This window comes from Cervus elaphus, chromosome 5 (genome assembly GCF_910594005.1).
Source record: "Cervus elaphus chromosome 5, mCerEla1.1, whole genome shotgun sequence".
Classification (NCBI taxonomy): Eukaryota; Metazoa; Chordata; class Mammalia; order Artiodactyla; family Cervidae; genus Cervus; species Cervus elaphus.
Window position 1 is genome coordinate 10,402,075 of NC_057819.1, and position 14,909 is coordinate 10,416,983.

General features: G+C 51.5%; 1 protein-coding gene across 5 annotated transcripts in view; it reads right to left on the minus strand.

Moving 5' to 3' along the window:
• Window positions 1-67: 67 nt before the first annotated feature.
• Window positions 68-14,909, minus strand: part of BICDL1 (BICD family like cargo adaptor 1) — a 77,754-nt gene continuing 62,912 nt past the window's right edge. For 4 of the 5 annotated variants that reach the window (XM_043901643.1, XM_043901645.1, XM_043901646.1 and 1 more), the window contains 3 exons: window positions 10,194-10,324; window positions 2,975-3,095; window positions 68-244 (listed from right to left, as the gene is read on the minus strand). In XM_043901643.1, coding sequence (XP_043757578.1) covers window positions 83-244; window positions 2,975-3,095; window positions 10,194-10,324 — 414 coding nt within the window. In that variant the 3' untranslated portion in view covers window positions 68-82. Of the gene's footprint in view, window positions 245-2,071; window positions 2,181-2,974; window positions 3,096-10,193; window positions 10,325-14,909 lie in introns of all 5 variants that reach the window. The other variant, XR_006341012.1, reaches the window with a different exon arrangement.

Genomic DNA, 14,909 nt, shown 5'->3' on the forward strand with positions numbered 1-14,909 from the left:
CGTGCTGCCCTGGGCCCTGGCCCACACCCCCATTTGAGTCGGCGTCAGTGTGCCCGTCCTCGCTGGCCTGACTCCTCCGGGCTTAAATCTTCCTGAAGAACGAGAAGAGCCGTTTGCCTTCAGCGGTGCTGGGCTCGTCCCCACGCCCCAGGCCTGGGGCCCGGGAGGGGGTGGCAGCAGGCCGGCTCCGTTCCTTCAGGTGTGTGTCCATCAGCTGCCGGTCAATGACCCTGTGCATGTCATCCTGCGGGCAGACGGGTGGGGTAAGGACGCTGAGCCGGCGCGGGACGGGCCGGGGAGGCAGCGGATCGGGGCAGCACAAGAGGAGAGGATGGAGGGGGACGTGAGCGAGCGCCTGCGGCCACGGCTGCCCTGACCCGAGACCAAGAAGCACCGAGCGGGGACGCGGCAGCCCGCCCTCCCGGTCTCCCGGGGCTTGGTTGGCTGCGCGGTGTTACTCCTGGGCCGACCCAGGACCAGGTGTGTGTCTGTTGCCCCGGGAGCGGCCGCCGTGGGTGCCCGTCTGTCGCCCCGAGCCCTGCTCAGCCTGCGGGCGGCCCCTCGACCCTGCTTCCTGTGTGTCTGGGGGCCGAGTGCGCCCCCCTCACCTGGTCCCCCTCCCGCAGCCCCAGGGTGGCCTCGGCCTGCCAGCCCTCCAGCCTCACAGCCTGGCCTCGGGGCTTTTCTCGCCCCTCTGCCCCCTTCAGGCTCCTACCAGCCTGAGCTGCCAGTGCCCATGTGCCCCTGGCAGGCCCACATGCACGGTCAAGGCTCCCGGGTGCCTCCTCTGACCACCATCCACGCTCGGCCCCCACGGATGGGGCCCCTGTTTGGTGGAGGCTGGGGCGGCGCCATGTTCGAGGCTTGTCGTGCTCCATCCTAGGCGCTTCCCCAGTGAGGCTGCGCCTCTCCCTCCAGTGAGCTAACGCTGCAAAGGAGATGATTTCACCTCCCAGAACCAGCTCTTACCCCACGGCCGCTGCTGAACAGAGCGGCTCCGCTCTCCTCGCTGGACTGAGTCTGTGCGGGACAGAGGCGTCCTGCCGTTAACAGACCATGAAAAGTCCAGGTTTAGAAACAAGCAGCCCTTTCTAACATCAGCCGGGAACACAAGCGTTGGCCCAGCTGCTTTACCCTAAAGCCGGGCGTTGTGGGGTGGGCTCTGCGATGTCCTGGTGAAAAGACCGAGCCGCGGGCTGAACACTGGAGCGAGTCAGCTGCTGTGTGCACGCGCAGAGACGCGGAGGCCGCACGTGGCGGGCACTCCTGAGACTGGGGCAGCCGCTCCCTCCGTGAGCACAGGAAGAGGGCCGGCTGGGCTGCTGGCTGACCAGCTTGTCCATCACCTCCCACACACCTAAGCTCGCAGTCACTCAGATGTCTGCAAGTTTCCATGTGAAACTTGGGGACTTTTCCTAAGCGTGTCACCAGGTGGCGGCAGGCAGACCCCTCGCTCATGTCCTGCTCTCCTGCCTTCCTCCCCTCCCCCCTTCTTCACATACAGCTTCCTACCTACACCCCCTCCTCATCAAGTGACACGGTCCTCACTCTGAAGGTCCCAGTGTCAAATCCTCGGCCCAGTGCTCTGTTCTTGGGACGTGCGCCATAAGATCTATGTTAAATGCAACTTTAGGAACGTCACATGGTCCTTCCGAGAGAAACCCTTTCAAAGCTGCTAATGTTTTTTCTGGTACATTGCAAACTGCATTTTTTTATACTGTAAGATTCAGCAAAGTAATTCCATGAAATCTATCACATCAAAACTCGACAGACACACAAGCTGCTCGAACTCCATGCTGGGTCACGTCCATAAAACAGCCCATTTGTGAGGAGATGGAACCAACAAACCAGCGTCGGCGGGTCAGCCTGTGGGGACCGGGCCACGTGCTGCCGCGCTCACGCTCACAGACGTGACGGTGGAGGGAGGGGGAGGCCGGGCGCGATGGCATGGCACACGGACGAGACGACGCCGGCACCGACACACACGACATGGTGAGCATGAGGGGGCAGTGGGGCGGGACCGTGATGGCGGGAGAGGAGAGGTGAGGGGGTGGGGGCTTGAAGAGCTCACCTCAAAGGCAGGAGGGGTGTACAACTAAAGCTGTTGATACGGGAACTGAGAAAGGCCACTAGATCAGAAACCAAAGGAGCCAGATAGTAAAAAGCCCTGAGGAAGCAAACTGTAGCCGAGAGAAAAGAGAAGAACAGACGCGGTGAGCCAGGACACAGCGGGCTGGGAGGCGGGGAGCAGCTCTTGGGGTGGGGGGACCCTGGCGCTCCCGCAGCCAGCCAGGCAGGGCCCTGGAGGAACAGTCACTTCTAAGCTGCCCCCTGCGAGGGGCTTGCCTGGGAAAGCTGCAGGGGCCTTTTCATCTGTCCAGTTAGGATTTCTTGGGGAGAAACATGAATGGTTACACCCATATCCTGAAATTGTACTTCCCTAATCTCATTAACAAAAAGCAAGTCGTGGCCCTGGCCCAGAGGGGAGCGCGTCGGGGCCTGGGACAGGGCAGGCTGATGGGACTCTGACACCCGTGGTGCTAGAGACGGACACACTGACTCACTTTCCCCAGACCTGCGCCGGGACGGTGCTCAGTGGAAGAAGGAAGCTGGCCTCTGAGAAAGGGAAGAGCAGTGGCCGCTGATAACCCAAGGGTGCCTGAACGACATGCATCCAGTAATGAATTTCCAGTCAGACATGCAGGGCTTCCTGGGCCCTCCGCGTCGACAGCAGTGTCTTCAGAGCTAATTTCAACAAGGCCAAGGCAAGCGGCTGAAGGAGGCCCCTGTTCAAGCCTGGAGGTTAGCATAGCCGGGTTCCTCGCTCTGGAAAGTGGCTTCCTCCAGGTGCTCAGGGCCTGGGGCCTGGAGCCCCCACTCACACAGTGAAGACGAATCACTGCTCACCCGCACACACGGGACCCTCCAGTAACAAACCCATCCTTACACTCAGCCTGGGTTCACAGACTTTTACCTGCCAAGCCTCAAGCTGCTGCGAGAGGTTCAGTTTCTGCTGAATGGCATCCAGCAGCTGGCTGTTGAGAGACATCATGTCCATCTTGCACTTGGCGAGTTCCAGCTCCACAGCGTTCTTCCTGGAAACACACAAGCTGGGATGAGCGCCGACACCCTGTGCCAGAGCATCAGGTCCTCTGCCCGGGGCACCTGGTGTCTGAAGGATGAGGAAACAGTCTCTGACCCCAAACTCACAACAAACAGTAACTGTAGCTACAGTGTTACTTCTAGAGGCCTGGAAAGTGGGCAACATGCTTTCATACACATTTTCTCAACTTTCATAAACAAGCTGTAGGTGAAAGGATTATCTGACATCGCCATCGTGAAGTGATTGAGAGAGGAGGATACTTAAGTCAGGACTGGAACCCAGAGCTCAAAGACCTCTCACAGCACTAAAGGGCTGCTGCCTTCATCTTTCCCCCAAAATACCAGTCCCCATGGAAGTTGGACTTAACCCACTGGTGCCCCCTTTCCACCAGCAAGCCCTTCTTCTGAGGGTGTGTGCAGTGGTGGCCACACTGCAGCACAGCTCAGGTGCTCACTGTAGCCAACAGGTAGGGGGCCCAGGGCAAAGTATATGATGGAACAGTCACCTCCCGTAACAACCACAGTGTTGAATATTTATTGACAGTGGGGAAACACTCGTGATTTATGCTGTGTAAAAAAGAACCAAGAGACAAGGTCACATATACTAGCTTTGTACAAGAAAAGCTGCCTGTGTATATTTGAAGGTCACACCCAAAAATGTCTACTTGGTTCTCTTGGAATGATGACCATTGATGAGTAATTGCTCCCGCACTTCTGCATTTTGTATTTTCACATTTTGATGTGTTTTACATACTACTTTGTTCACCTTCCCCAGCATTCCTAAACCATGGTGGTTCAATGCAAAGGTACTCTGCAGGGATACCGAGTAACGGGGATAAAGCGGCAGAGCCTTAGCTGGGCAGCTTCTATAAGGTGGCAGTGGTCGTCCAGTGCCAAATGAGTATTTAGCCCTTCAGGGACTGACACCTTTCACATTAAAAGGGCAAAACTAAACGGCTCTCATCACACAGGGCCACAGACCAATGTGCATGGCCTTGTGAGGACCCACCCTCAGGGGCTGCTCAGCCCCCATCAAAGCCAAGCTCGACTAGAAGGCAGCTGGGGTGAACCGTTCGGGCCACCATGCGACCAGCACTTCCTCTGTGGCTTCAAGTCCACCGAGCAGTTGGTCACCGACCTCGACACCCCGGGGCTCCAGGACAGCGCCCTGCCCACCCATCCCGAACGCTCCAGGCCGCTCTCAGCGGGCCCGCCCACCCGCACTGCGGCTGCCGGGACACGAGCTGAGCCTGGCCAATGAGCGCCGGTGTCTCAAATGCCGCACACTGCTCCCGTCACGGCCGCTGCCATTGGCTGGTCGCGAGCGGCGGAAATCCTTGCCTGGCGCCGGTTGCCACGGACGCCCCGGCTGGCCCACCCCACGGTCCTGGAAAGTCAGCGCAAACCCCTGGCACCCCACGGCAGGGAAACCTCCTGAGCTTACAGGCGTCTCCCGGCAGGTGGCGCCACGAGCAGCCTGAAGACCCCGGAAAGTGCTGACTAACGCCGCAGGCGGAGTGGCACAGGTCCAGGGGCAACTGCAGCCCGCCGGGCACAGAGCGGAACCCTTTCCTTCCGGAAGGCCCTCGAGCTGGGCCCACCTTGGGGGCCTAGGTGTCAGTCACAGCCTGGGACGGCACCCTCCGAACGTTTGCTCACTAGGGCATCTTGGAGCTTATCATTCATGAGACAGCACAAAACAAGAATAACAAAGCTGCAGAAGCCCCTGATCAAGACATTAATCAGTTTTAAAAAGGAATATTTCAGAGGGCTAGGCGAATTCCTTGTATAAATGAAACCACTAGCAACTGAACCCTCTGCTTGTGTAAGGCAGATGCCAGCCCAGGATTTCTTTTCACTGAGGACCTTTCACCTGCAAGGAGATAAAATTGTTAACTTTTCTGAACACCTTAAGGTTTTTGCTGTCCAGTGAAGAGAGGGAAGTTCTTCTTGGGGGAGAGTCTCATCCTTATTGCATATTAGAATCATGGGGTGGGAGCTGCCCCCAACCCAGAGGTTCAGACTGAAGAATTGTTCTGGAGAGGGCCCTGGGGTTGGGGGCGGGGAAGATTCTAAAATGCAGCCAAGATCGGAGATGATGTATATAAAACTCTCACGACCTTACACAAATGTATGGTTAACCCACACTTCAATGATTCCTTAGGTCTCGTCTGAATTCTGTACACCCGGAATTTCATTTGTGAGGGACAGAAAAAGAACCCTCCTGGAGTGGTCTAACACTCTAAGGGCAGGGCCAGGAAGGACAGGGCCTCACTCCAAAACCCTTCCTACTCAGGAGGGAGAACTCACAAATCTGTTCAGTCAGACTCCAGGAGATTGACTCAGCCTCCGCGGGCAGCAGGTGAGGGCATGCATTTCAAGGTTTCATGGAGACTTGGCAATTTCCTGTCACCCAGGTGCTGGAGCTAGGTGCACTCATTTTAGTGGAGGGGACTGGACAACTTGTTTCTTCTGCTCTCCTACACCCTGGCACTTTCTCTGGCTGTATCCCCACCTCCTATGCAGATGGAGGGTGGTCAGAGCCCGATGGCCAGCTCTCTTCTGTTTCTCTAGCTGAGAGAAGCTGACAAACCAGACTCTACTTCTAACTTACTGGGTTTCCACAATTAGCACCCTAATTTTACCATTTTATTCCCTAATTATTTGACACAATTTCACCCTTTGTTATTCATAATAGTATGGTCTCACTCCAAAATACCACACTGCTATTCAACAACACAAGAGACGACTCTACACATGGATATCACCAGATGGTCAATACCGAAATCAGACTGATTACGTTCTTTGCGGTCAAAGATGGAGAAACTCTATACAGTCAGCAAAAACAAGACCAGGGGCTGACTGTGGCTCAGATCATGAACTCCTTATTGCAAAATTCAGACTTAAATTGAAAAAAATAGGGAAAACCACTGGACCATTAAGGTGCGGCCTAAATTAAGTCCCTTGCAGTGGAAGTGACAAACAGGTTCAAGGGATTAGATCTGATAGACAGAGGGCCTGAAGAACTATGGACAGAGGTTCATAACATTGTACAGGAGGCAGTGATCAAAACCATCCCCAAGAAGAAGAAATGCAAAAAGGCAAACTGGTTGTCTGAGGAGGCCTTGCAAATAGCTGAGAAAAGAAGAGAAGCAAAAGGCAAAGGAGAAAAGGAAAGATAAACCCATCCAAATGCAGAGTTCCAAAGAATAGCAAAGAGAGATAAAGGCTTCCTAAGTGAACAGTACAAAGAAACAGGAAAATAATAGAGTGGGAAAGATAAGAGATCTCTTCAAGAAAAAGAAACACCAAGGGAACATTTCATGCAAAGACTGGCACAACAGACCGAAATGGTAGGGACCTAACAGAAGCAGAAAATATTAAGAAGAGGTGGGAAGGATACAAAGAAGAACTGTACAAAAAAGATCTTCATGACCCAGATAACCACGATGGTGTGATCACTCACCTAGAGCCAGACATCTTGGAGTGCGAAGTCAAGTGGGCCTTAGGAAGCATCACTATGAACAAAGCTAGTGGAGGTGATGGAATTCCAGTTGAGCTATTTCAAATCCTAAAAGATGATGCTGTGAAAGTGCTGCACTCAATATGTCAGCAAATTTGGAAAAATGCAGCAGTGGCCACAGGACTGAAGAAGGTCAGTTTTCATTCCAATCCCCCCAAAAGGCAATGTCAAAGAATGTTCAAACTGCCATACAATTGCACTCATCTCACACACTAGCAAAATAATGCTCAAAATTCTCCAAGCCAGGCTTCAACAGTACATGAACTGAGAACTTCCAGATGTTCAAGCTGGATTTAGAAAAGGCAGAGGAACCAGAGATAAAATTGCCAACATCTGCTGGATCACAGAGAAAGCAAGATAGTTCCAGAAAAACATCTACTTCTGCTTCATTGTCTACACTAAAGCCTTTGACTGTATGGGTAGCAGCAACCTGTGGAAAATTCTTCAAGAGATGGGAGTACCAGACCACCTTACCTGCCTCTGTGAAACCTGTATGCAGGTCAAGAAGCAACAATTAGAACCGGACATGGAACAATGGATTGGTTCCAAATTAGGAAAGGAGTACATCAAGGCTGTATATTGTTATCCTGCTTATTTAACTTATATGCAGAGTACATCATGAGAAATGCCAGACAAGCTGGAATCAAGACTGCTGGGAGAAATATCAACAAACTCAGATGCAGATGACACCAACCCTTATGGCAGAAAGTGAAGAGAAACTAAAGAGCCTCTTGATGAAGGTGAAAGAGAAGAGTGAAAAAGCTGGCTTAAAACTCAACATTCAAAAACTAAAGATCATGGCATCCGGTCCCATCATTTCATGGCAACTAGTTGGGGAAACAATGGCAACAGTGACAGACTTAATTTTCTTCAGCTCCAAAATAACTGCAGATGGTGACTGAAGTCATGAAATTAAAAGACCCTTGCTCCTTGGAAGAAAAGCTATGACAAACCTAGACAGCGTATTAAAAAGCAGAGACATTCTTTTGCTGACAAAGGTCTGTATAGTCAAAGCTATGGTTTTTCCAGTAGTCATGTATGGATGTGACAGTTGGACCATAAAGAAAGCTGAGTGCTGAAAGATTGATGCTTTTGAACTGTGGTGTTGGAGAAGACTCATGAAAGTCCCTTGGACTGCAAGGAGATCAAACCAGTCAATCCTAAAGGAAATCAATCCTGAATATTCACTGGAAGGACTGATACTAAAGCTGCAATACTTTGGCCACCTGATGCGAAGAGCCACCTCATTGGAAAAGACCCTGATGCTGGGAAAGACTGAGGGCAGGAGAAGGGAACGACACAGAATGAGATGGTTGGATGGCATCACTGACTTGATGAACATGAGTTTGAGCAAACTCTGGGAGATGGTGATGGACAGGGAAGCCTGGTGTGCTGCAGTCCATGGGTTGCAGAGTCAGACATGACTGAGCAACTGAACAATTCAAGTATTCAGTAACTACATCCATTGGAGAAGACTCTTGAGAGTCCCCTGGCCCGCAAGGAGATCCAATCAGTCCATCCTAAAGGAAATCAGTCCTGAATATTCATTTTAAGGACTGATGTTGAAGCTGAAACTCCAATAATTTGGCCACCTGATGCAAAGAACTGACTCACTAGAAAAGACCCCCCCTGCTGGAAAAGATTGAGGGCAGGAGGAGAAGGGGACAACAGAGGATGAGATGGTTGGATGGGATCACCGATCCCATCATATCTCAATGGATATGAATTTGAGTAAACTCCAGGAGTTGGTGATGCAGAGGGAGGCCTGGTGTGCTGCAGTCCATGGGGTTGCAAAGAGTCGGACACGACTGAGCGACTGAACTGAATCAGGAATGGCAAAGACAGTGTAGGTTTGTGATTCTCACCAAGGATAATTCCAAAATGAACTGGAAATTGAAAGACAACTTGATAGGAGATTCTGACCAGACAGAAAAGGGGACCCAAACGTAAAACCAAAATGGAAATGATGGAAATGACTGAAGAGAACAGAAGGGAGGGAACAATGGTGTATGAAAATGAAAAGGGGAAGATGTAGGGAATTTTAAAGTCAGAAATTAAAATGTCATATTACTTCTTAAAAAAGGCAAATGGTATCTATCTACAAATTCTTTTAAATAAGCTCCTTTTAGCTTTCTGCCAAGTAGCCCTGAGGTGAGGGAAAAGGAACCTGAGACTGAGGTGAAGGCCAGCGATGAGCATCAGCTGCGATCCTGGGGAAACGCCCTCATCTGTAAAATTGGGATTAAAAGCCTCCACTTCTTGCTGTGGCTAGGAGGATTAAAGGATGCTTTGTAAGCAGTAAAGTGATGCACAAATGTTGTTATTAATGTGTTATAAAGCCTGCAAAGCAGACACAATTTTAGTACCCTTTATCTTCTTAGACTCAATAAACAGGACAGACTGAATGTGTGACAAAGATAATTTTCGGGAGGATGGGAAATAAACATGGTCTTTGCGCCTTTGTACTGCCACATATTTTGAATGTACAAGAACGCATTTATGCATTTCTTCTCTGCCAGAGAAATCCCAAAACATTATTTAAAAGTGACCCAGTTTACTAGAAATTAACAAAGACAAAGAAAACTGTTCAGTGACACTCTGAGGATGCAGTCAAACTCAGAATGTAGGAAAACTATGAATTAAAAGAGCCAGTTTCTTCAATAAATGCAAATCGAAGAAAAAAAGAGAAGGGGAAGAGTTACAACCTTTTGGGACATAACAACAAAACAGAGTATGCTGGAGTTTGGCGTCTGATTCTTATCAAGTATAAAAAGACATTTATGGGACAACTGGGGAAATTTGAACACTGGATACTAGATGATATTAAGAAATTGAAGTTTTTTCATGTGTGATATTTCTGGCGTGTGTTTTACAATAAAGAGTCTTTCTCTGGTAGAGATTTCTGTGAAAATGTTTATGGATGAGATGATATGTCTCATGATCCACCTTAACATGGTCCAGAAGCGGAGGGGGAAGAAATGGACAGCTACAGATGAAACCACACTGGCCGTGCTGTTCATCAGCATTGAAACTGAGGTAGGTAGGTTGGAATTCGTCTCATGTTTTCTACTTTCGTGTATGCTTGAAAATGTCTATGATTAATAGTAAAACAAAAACAACAGCAAAAAAAACTATGTGTGTGTGTGTGTGTGTATATAAAATGAGATTGGCCCACTCCAGTATTCTCGCCTGGAGGGCTACAGTCTACGGGGCTGAAGAGTCCAACATGACTGGAGCAACTGAGCATGCATAGTGAGATCGGAATGCTGAGATATAAGTGAAAACAAACAACAAAAAAAACATGTAGAGCATCATCTTGCTGATTTTTTTTAAAGAGTCCACAAAAACTGCACTGCATATACACCTGCATACACATATGTAAAAAATCTGCAAAAAACACATACCCGACTTTTACCAGTAGTGTCTGTCTGGGAAGAAGAATGGGATGGGGAGTGAGAAATTCCCGAGTAGCAGGGAAACTCTTCTGTGTGATTGAACACCTAAGACTGAGCACATTCTCGGGTTATTAATACGTGCAGTTGCAGTTAAACAAGTTGTGCCCACTCACTTCGCGATGGCCTCGTCCCGGTCCCTGATTGCCTTCTGAAGCTGCTCCTTTGGTTCCTCGTCCTCAGACGTCACTCTGAGTCGGTCTCTCTCCTCCTTCAGGGCGGTCATCTCCACGCTCAGCAGTGTCACCTAATGGGAGACGAAGGGGATGAACACAGCACATCACTGCGGCCGGCCTGGGGTGTCTCCCTCCCGAGGGAGAAGAGAACAGGCCCAGGCGGGCTCAGGGCCTGTGTGTGGGGCAGGCTGGTGACTTCCCGCTGCCCCTGCTCCAGGAGGGAGGGGACCACACTCGAGGCTGGAGCTGGGTGGACGGGGGCGCTCAGCCCCGAGCTGCTGCACCCGGGGGCCCAGTTCCCTTGTGCACACCACGGTGCCTCCTTCACCTGCAGGCACCCTCTGGGAGCTGCTGAGTGAAGACCACGTGCGCACCAGGGCCCTGGAACACATTTAGGGGCATAAGGACTCGAGTTTTGTTTCCAGTCATCTTCCACTCGACGTGGAACACTGCCCTGTGCCCCACACGGGCCCTGGCTGGCCCCAGAGCCTGGGACCTGGTTCCCGTTTCTGTGACAGCACTAGATGCAGCCTGGCTTTCCCGTCTTCTTCCTTCAGCTCCCCAGGTCAAAGCCGCAGGGAATTTAGGCAGAAAAACAACACTGTCACCTTTCACTTCAAGCCTCTTACCTTCTCTGTGGTCCACGCCTCTATGAATGGCACCAGAGCCCACTCACGGGGAGTCAACCTTGGGTGGTGAGGCGCCCCTCCCGGTGGCTCCCTCGGTGACCAGTTTACCCCGCCCACTGTACACAGCGACCTCTCGCACCCCTTGTGCTCTGCCGTGGCGAGAAGCATGTCCTATCCATCTGCGTGTCTCAGACCCTGACCAGAAACAATGCTTAATCCCCAAGTGCCTGTGCAGTGGAAGGTTGTCATTTTGGGGCTTGTCAAGCACCCAGAATTCCTTCCTATCTGGGGCATTCCTAGTTGCAGGAGCCTCGGTAGGAGACAGAGCATGCCCACCTACTAAGGAAGCCAAGGAAGAGACCTCCTTTCCTAGGTACCTGGGGCTACAGGTACCTTTGGGGGTGCAGCAAAGCCACTGGCCAGTGGGAGATTACTCCATGGAGAGCAGATGGCTTTGTCACCCCACTTCCCATGGCTCCTTCCTGTTTTGGAGCTCAGTTCTCCAGCCTGCCTATTGATTCTGTGACGTTTCAGATTTAATTCCAGTATATTATTTTTCTGCTCAAGTTAAGTAGAGTGAGTTTCAGTTGTCTGCAACCAGAAACCCTGCCTGGTAGAGCTTTCAATAAATATTTGTTCAATGAATGGAAGGCGGGGAACCCTCCTTCTCACAGTCGATAGGATCGACTGGAGCCAGGACGCCTGACCCTGCCCTCTTGGTGCACGGCAGGGAATGTCGGGCCTGGTGCTCTGAGCTTCCATGGTGGGGACAGCTCCGGTGAGGAGCCTCGGGGTGCTGGGCGCCTGGGGAGGCCAGGGCAGGCAGGCGCAGAGCTCTGAGGCAGACAAGGCGTCAGGTGAGAAGCCCGGCTTCACCCTATTCTTGGCAGGTTCCGCAGCCTGGCAGGCCAGATCCCAAGACCCAGAAAGCAGCTGGCGGAGACAGCCAGCCCTCCTCAGACCAAATGAGCCCTGACGTGGCCAAGAGCCAGCCAGGTGTTCTGCCAGCTGAGTCAGAGACAGATAAAACTGCGTGCTAGGCAGGAAATGCCAACATGTCATAGTCTCCAGATAAGACTCCACAAGAATTTTTTGCTGTGGCCTGGAAAACCTGACCAAGGTAGAGACTGCCAGCTTAGAAGTGACAAAGGATTTACCCTCTCGGAGTTACACGTGAATTTGATAAAAAGCAGGAATAAATGGAACTATTCCCCACCATCAAGTTGTTGTTAGGATCAAATGAAATAAATAACATCAAAGGCCCAGCTCAGAGCGTAAGCGCCACCCCTTCTCTCCCCTCCACGAGGGCCTTCCAGCTAACAGCCGGTTTAACTGCTGACTTAGGTTACAGCCACCCCTAAATCCACTCTTCCCCATTAAGGTGGGTGTCCTTGAAGTTGAACAGCATCAAAGGAAACATCCTGAGGTCATACATCCAGGGCTGACAATCATTTGAGTGCCTGCTCTAGACGCTTCAGAAGACAGAGAGGGGTGTGCGACCTGGAGTCTATCCTTGCAGGCGGTCCACTAAGGCTGGACGGGGAAGGTGAGAAGGGAGTGAGGGTAACCATGACAAAGCAGAGCCGGGGACTCCCTGAGCAAGGGAGGCAGGAGAGTTTCGAGGAGGAAGTGAGACCTGATCAGGAACTTGAAGGATGAGGAGGGCTGTATGTGCAGGGGCGAGTCTTCCAGGGAGAGAGAAAGACTGGGAGAAAAGACCCAGCTGAGGGAACGCAAGGGCCACATCCATCTGGAACCCATGTTCAATCCTGCTACAGCAGAGGCGGTGAGAGGGAAACAATAGGAGCGGAGGCTGGATGGTGGGACGCAGCCAGACTGTGGGGCCAGGAGGGTTTGAGAGTATTGCAAGGGGTGTCCCACCTTCAAGTCGTGCTTCAGAAGATCACTCCAGACCATGTGACGGCTGGGGAAGTGATGACTAAAGGCAAGGTGTGAAAGAATGAAGTTCTGAGGGGGACAATGGCTGGGAGGATGGAGGAGACAGAACATGCTGAGATTTCAGAGGAGGGGGCACTCAGATCTCATCAGTGAGAGCCTCAACTGCTCCCAGCTCACGCTCCCCTGAGTGTTCACGTCCCTGGAGTAACTGGCATGTGCTTCAGTCAAGCATAAAGGAGCCAAATGATGGGGTGGGACTGTTTCTCTTACTGTGCCTCCCAGGACCTGGTTACTGGCCTGGGAGAACTACTTGTCACGTTGCCCAGCAGGTCCTCCTGCCTCCGGGCAGCAGCTCCAGGGCCCACGGCCAGCCCTCCCTGGGGAGCTGCAGGGATGGGGCACGGAGCTCTCCACAGCCAGCAGGAGGGCAGGGGCAAGTCTGCAGGCCTGTCTACGAGGCTGTGCTTCAAACAGGTGATGATCAATTAAACCTGGGCTCTCTTTCACTTTAGAATTTGGGTAGGCTTCTGAGGGGTGGGGAACTGTGGGCACTTCACTGTCGAGGTCCCACACACCTTTTACCTCTGGCCTCATTTCCAGGACAGCAGAGACTGCTCAGGCAGGAAAACGGCAGGAGTGGAGGTGGGGCCATCTGTTGGTGAGGTCGGACCTCAGTCCCACGTCACCTGAGTCAGACTCCCCAAAGGGTACGAAGCTGGTCTGACTGCCCTCATCTTACATCCACCTGAGCCTCTCAGGGTCTCGGGGCACGCATGTGCTGAGCTAACAGCAGGAGGCACCCCTGCCCCCCCTGACAGCTGCCATTTCCACGGCCCTGCCAACTCCCCCTGCATTACCCACTGCCCTGGGAGTCGGCGTTCCTCCCGAGGGACGCTCCTGGATGATGCAACTTGGCTGAGAGTTCTGCGGCCCTGACTGAGCCTGTGGGGAGCGACTGAGCCTGGCAGAGGCCCAACTCTGTATCTTATGTGGGACTGAATGTAACCATCTACTTGATGGGTTCTCTTGTGTTCTTTTGAAAGGGAATCCATAGGAATTGACCTAAATCAGTTATCAGTTGAATTTTTAAGGAAAATTCCCTGGTAGAGGTGGCTTTCTAAATATAAATAGTTCCATAGCAGACTCTCAGCAACCTCTACCTATTTTTCTGGATCAAACAATGCCCTCTTGGGCTTCTAGAAGCAACAAAGAGGCTTTTATTAATCCAAATAACTTTAAGGCCCACTTTCTTTTGCATTTTATTCTTCCCATTTGGAAGGTATGATCCCTCCTGTCGCCAACCCCTCTGGGCAAACGACCACCAGAGGGTCTTAGGTTTTAGGCACAAAAGTGTCTCTGGCTGGAGAAGGCAATGGCACCCCACTCCAGTACTCTTCCCTGGAAAATCCCACGGACAGAGAAGCCTCGTAGGCTGCAGTCCATGGGGTCGTGAAGAGTCGGACACGACTGAGCGACTTCACTTTCATTTTTCACTTTCATGCATTGGAGAAGGAAATGGCAACCCACTCCAGTGTTCTTGCCTGGAGAATCCGAGGGGCGGGGGAGCCTGGTGGGCTGCTGTCTATGCACAGAGTCAGACATGACTGAAGTGACTTAGCAGCAGCAGCAGCAGTGTCTTTGGCTGCCCAAACCTACTCCCCAGGGCTTGGTCAGGAACAATATACAGCTTTCAATAGCATCCTTCTGCCCTTCTTATCTGGTCACTCACAAAAAAAAGAGAGCAGTAATGGCTTGTCTCCCAGTATCTTCCAAGAGAATAATACCAGGAAGTCTAATGGGTACAACCCCAAAAGACAGATGTTTATTTCTATAAGTTCCTTTACATTTAAGAAATACTGAAGTGAAAGCCCAGCTTAAATTCCATCTTTCAGCAACCTCTTCCTGTAGCAGGAAGGGAGGACTAGCTTTGGACAAGGAGGGAAGGTGTTTAGAGGGGAACCTGTCTGGTGTCCCCCGCTAATGGGACCAAACCTCCATACAGGACTCCAGGCAAAAGGAAGAGCTTTTATTTATCTCCTATGTAGATTTTAGAAGCTCTTTTTTGGGTGGGGCTGCTCCTAAGCCCTTTAAAACTTTTCAGATCAGAATACAGATGTCCTTCTCCAGT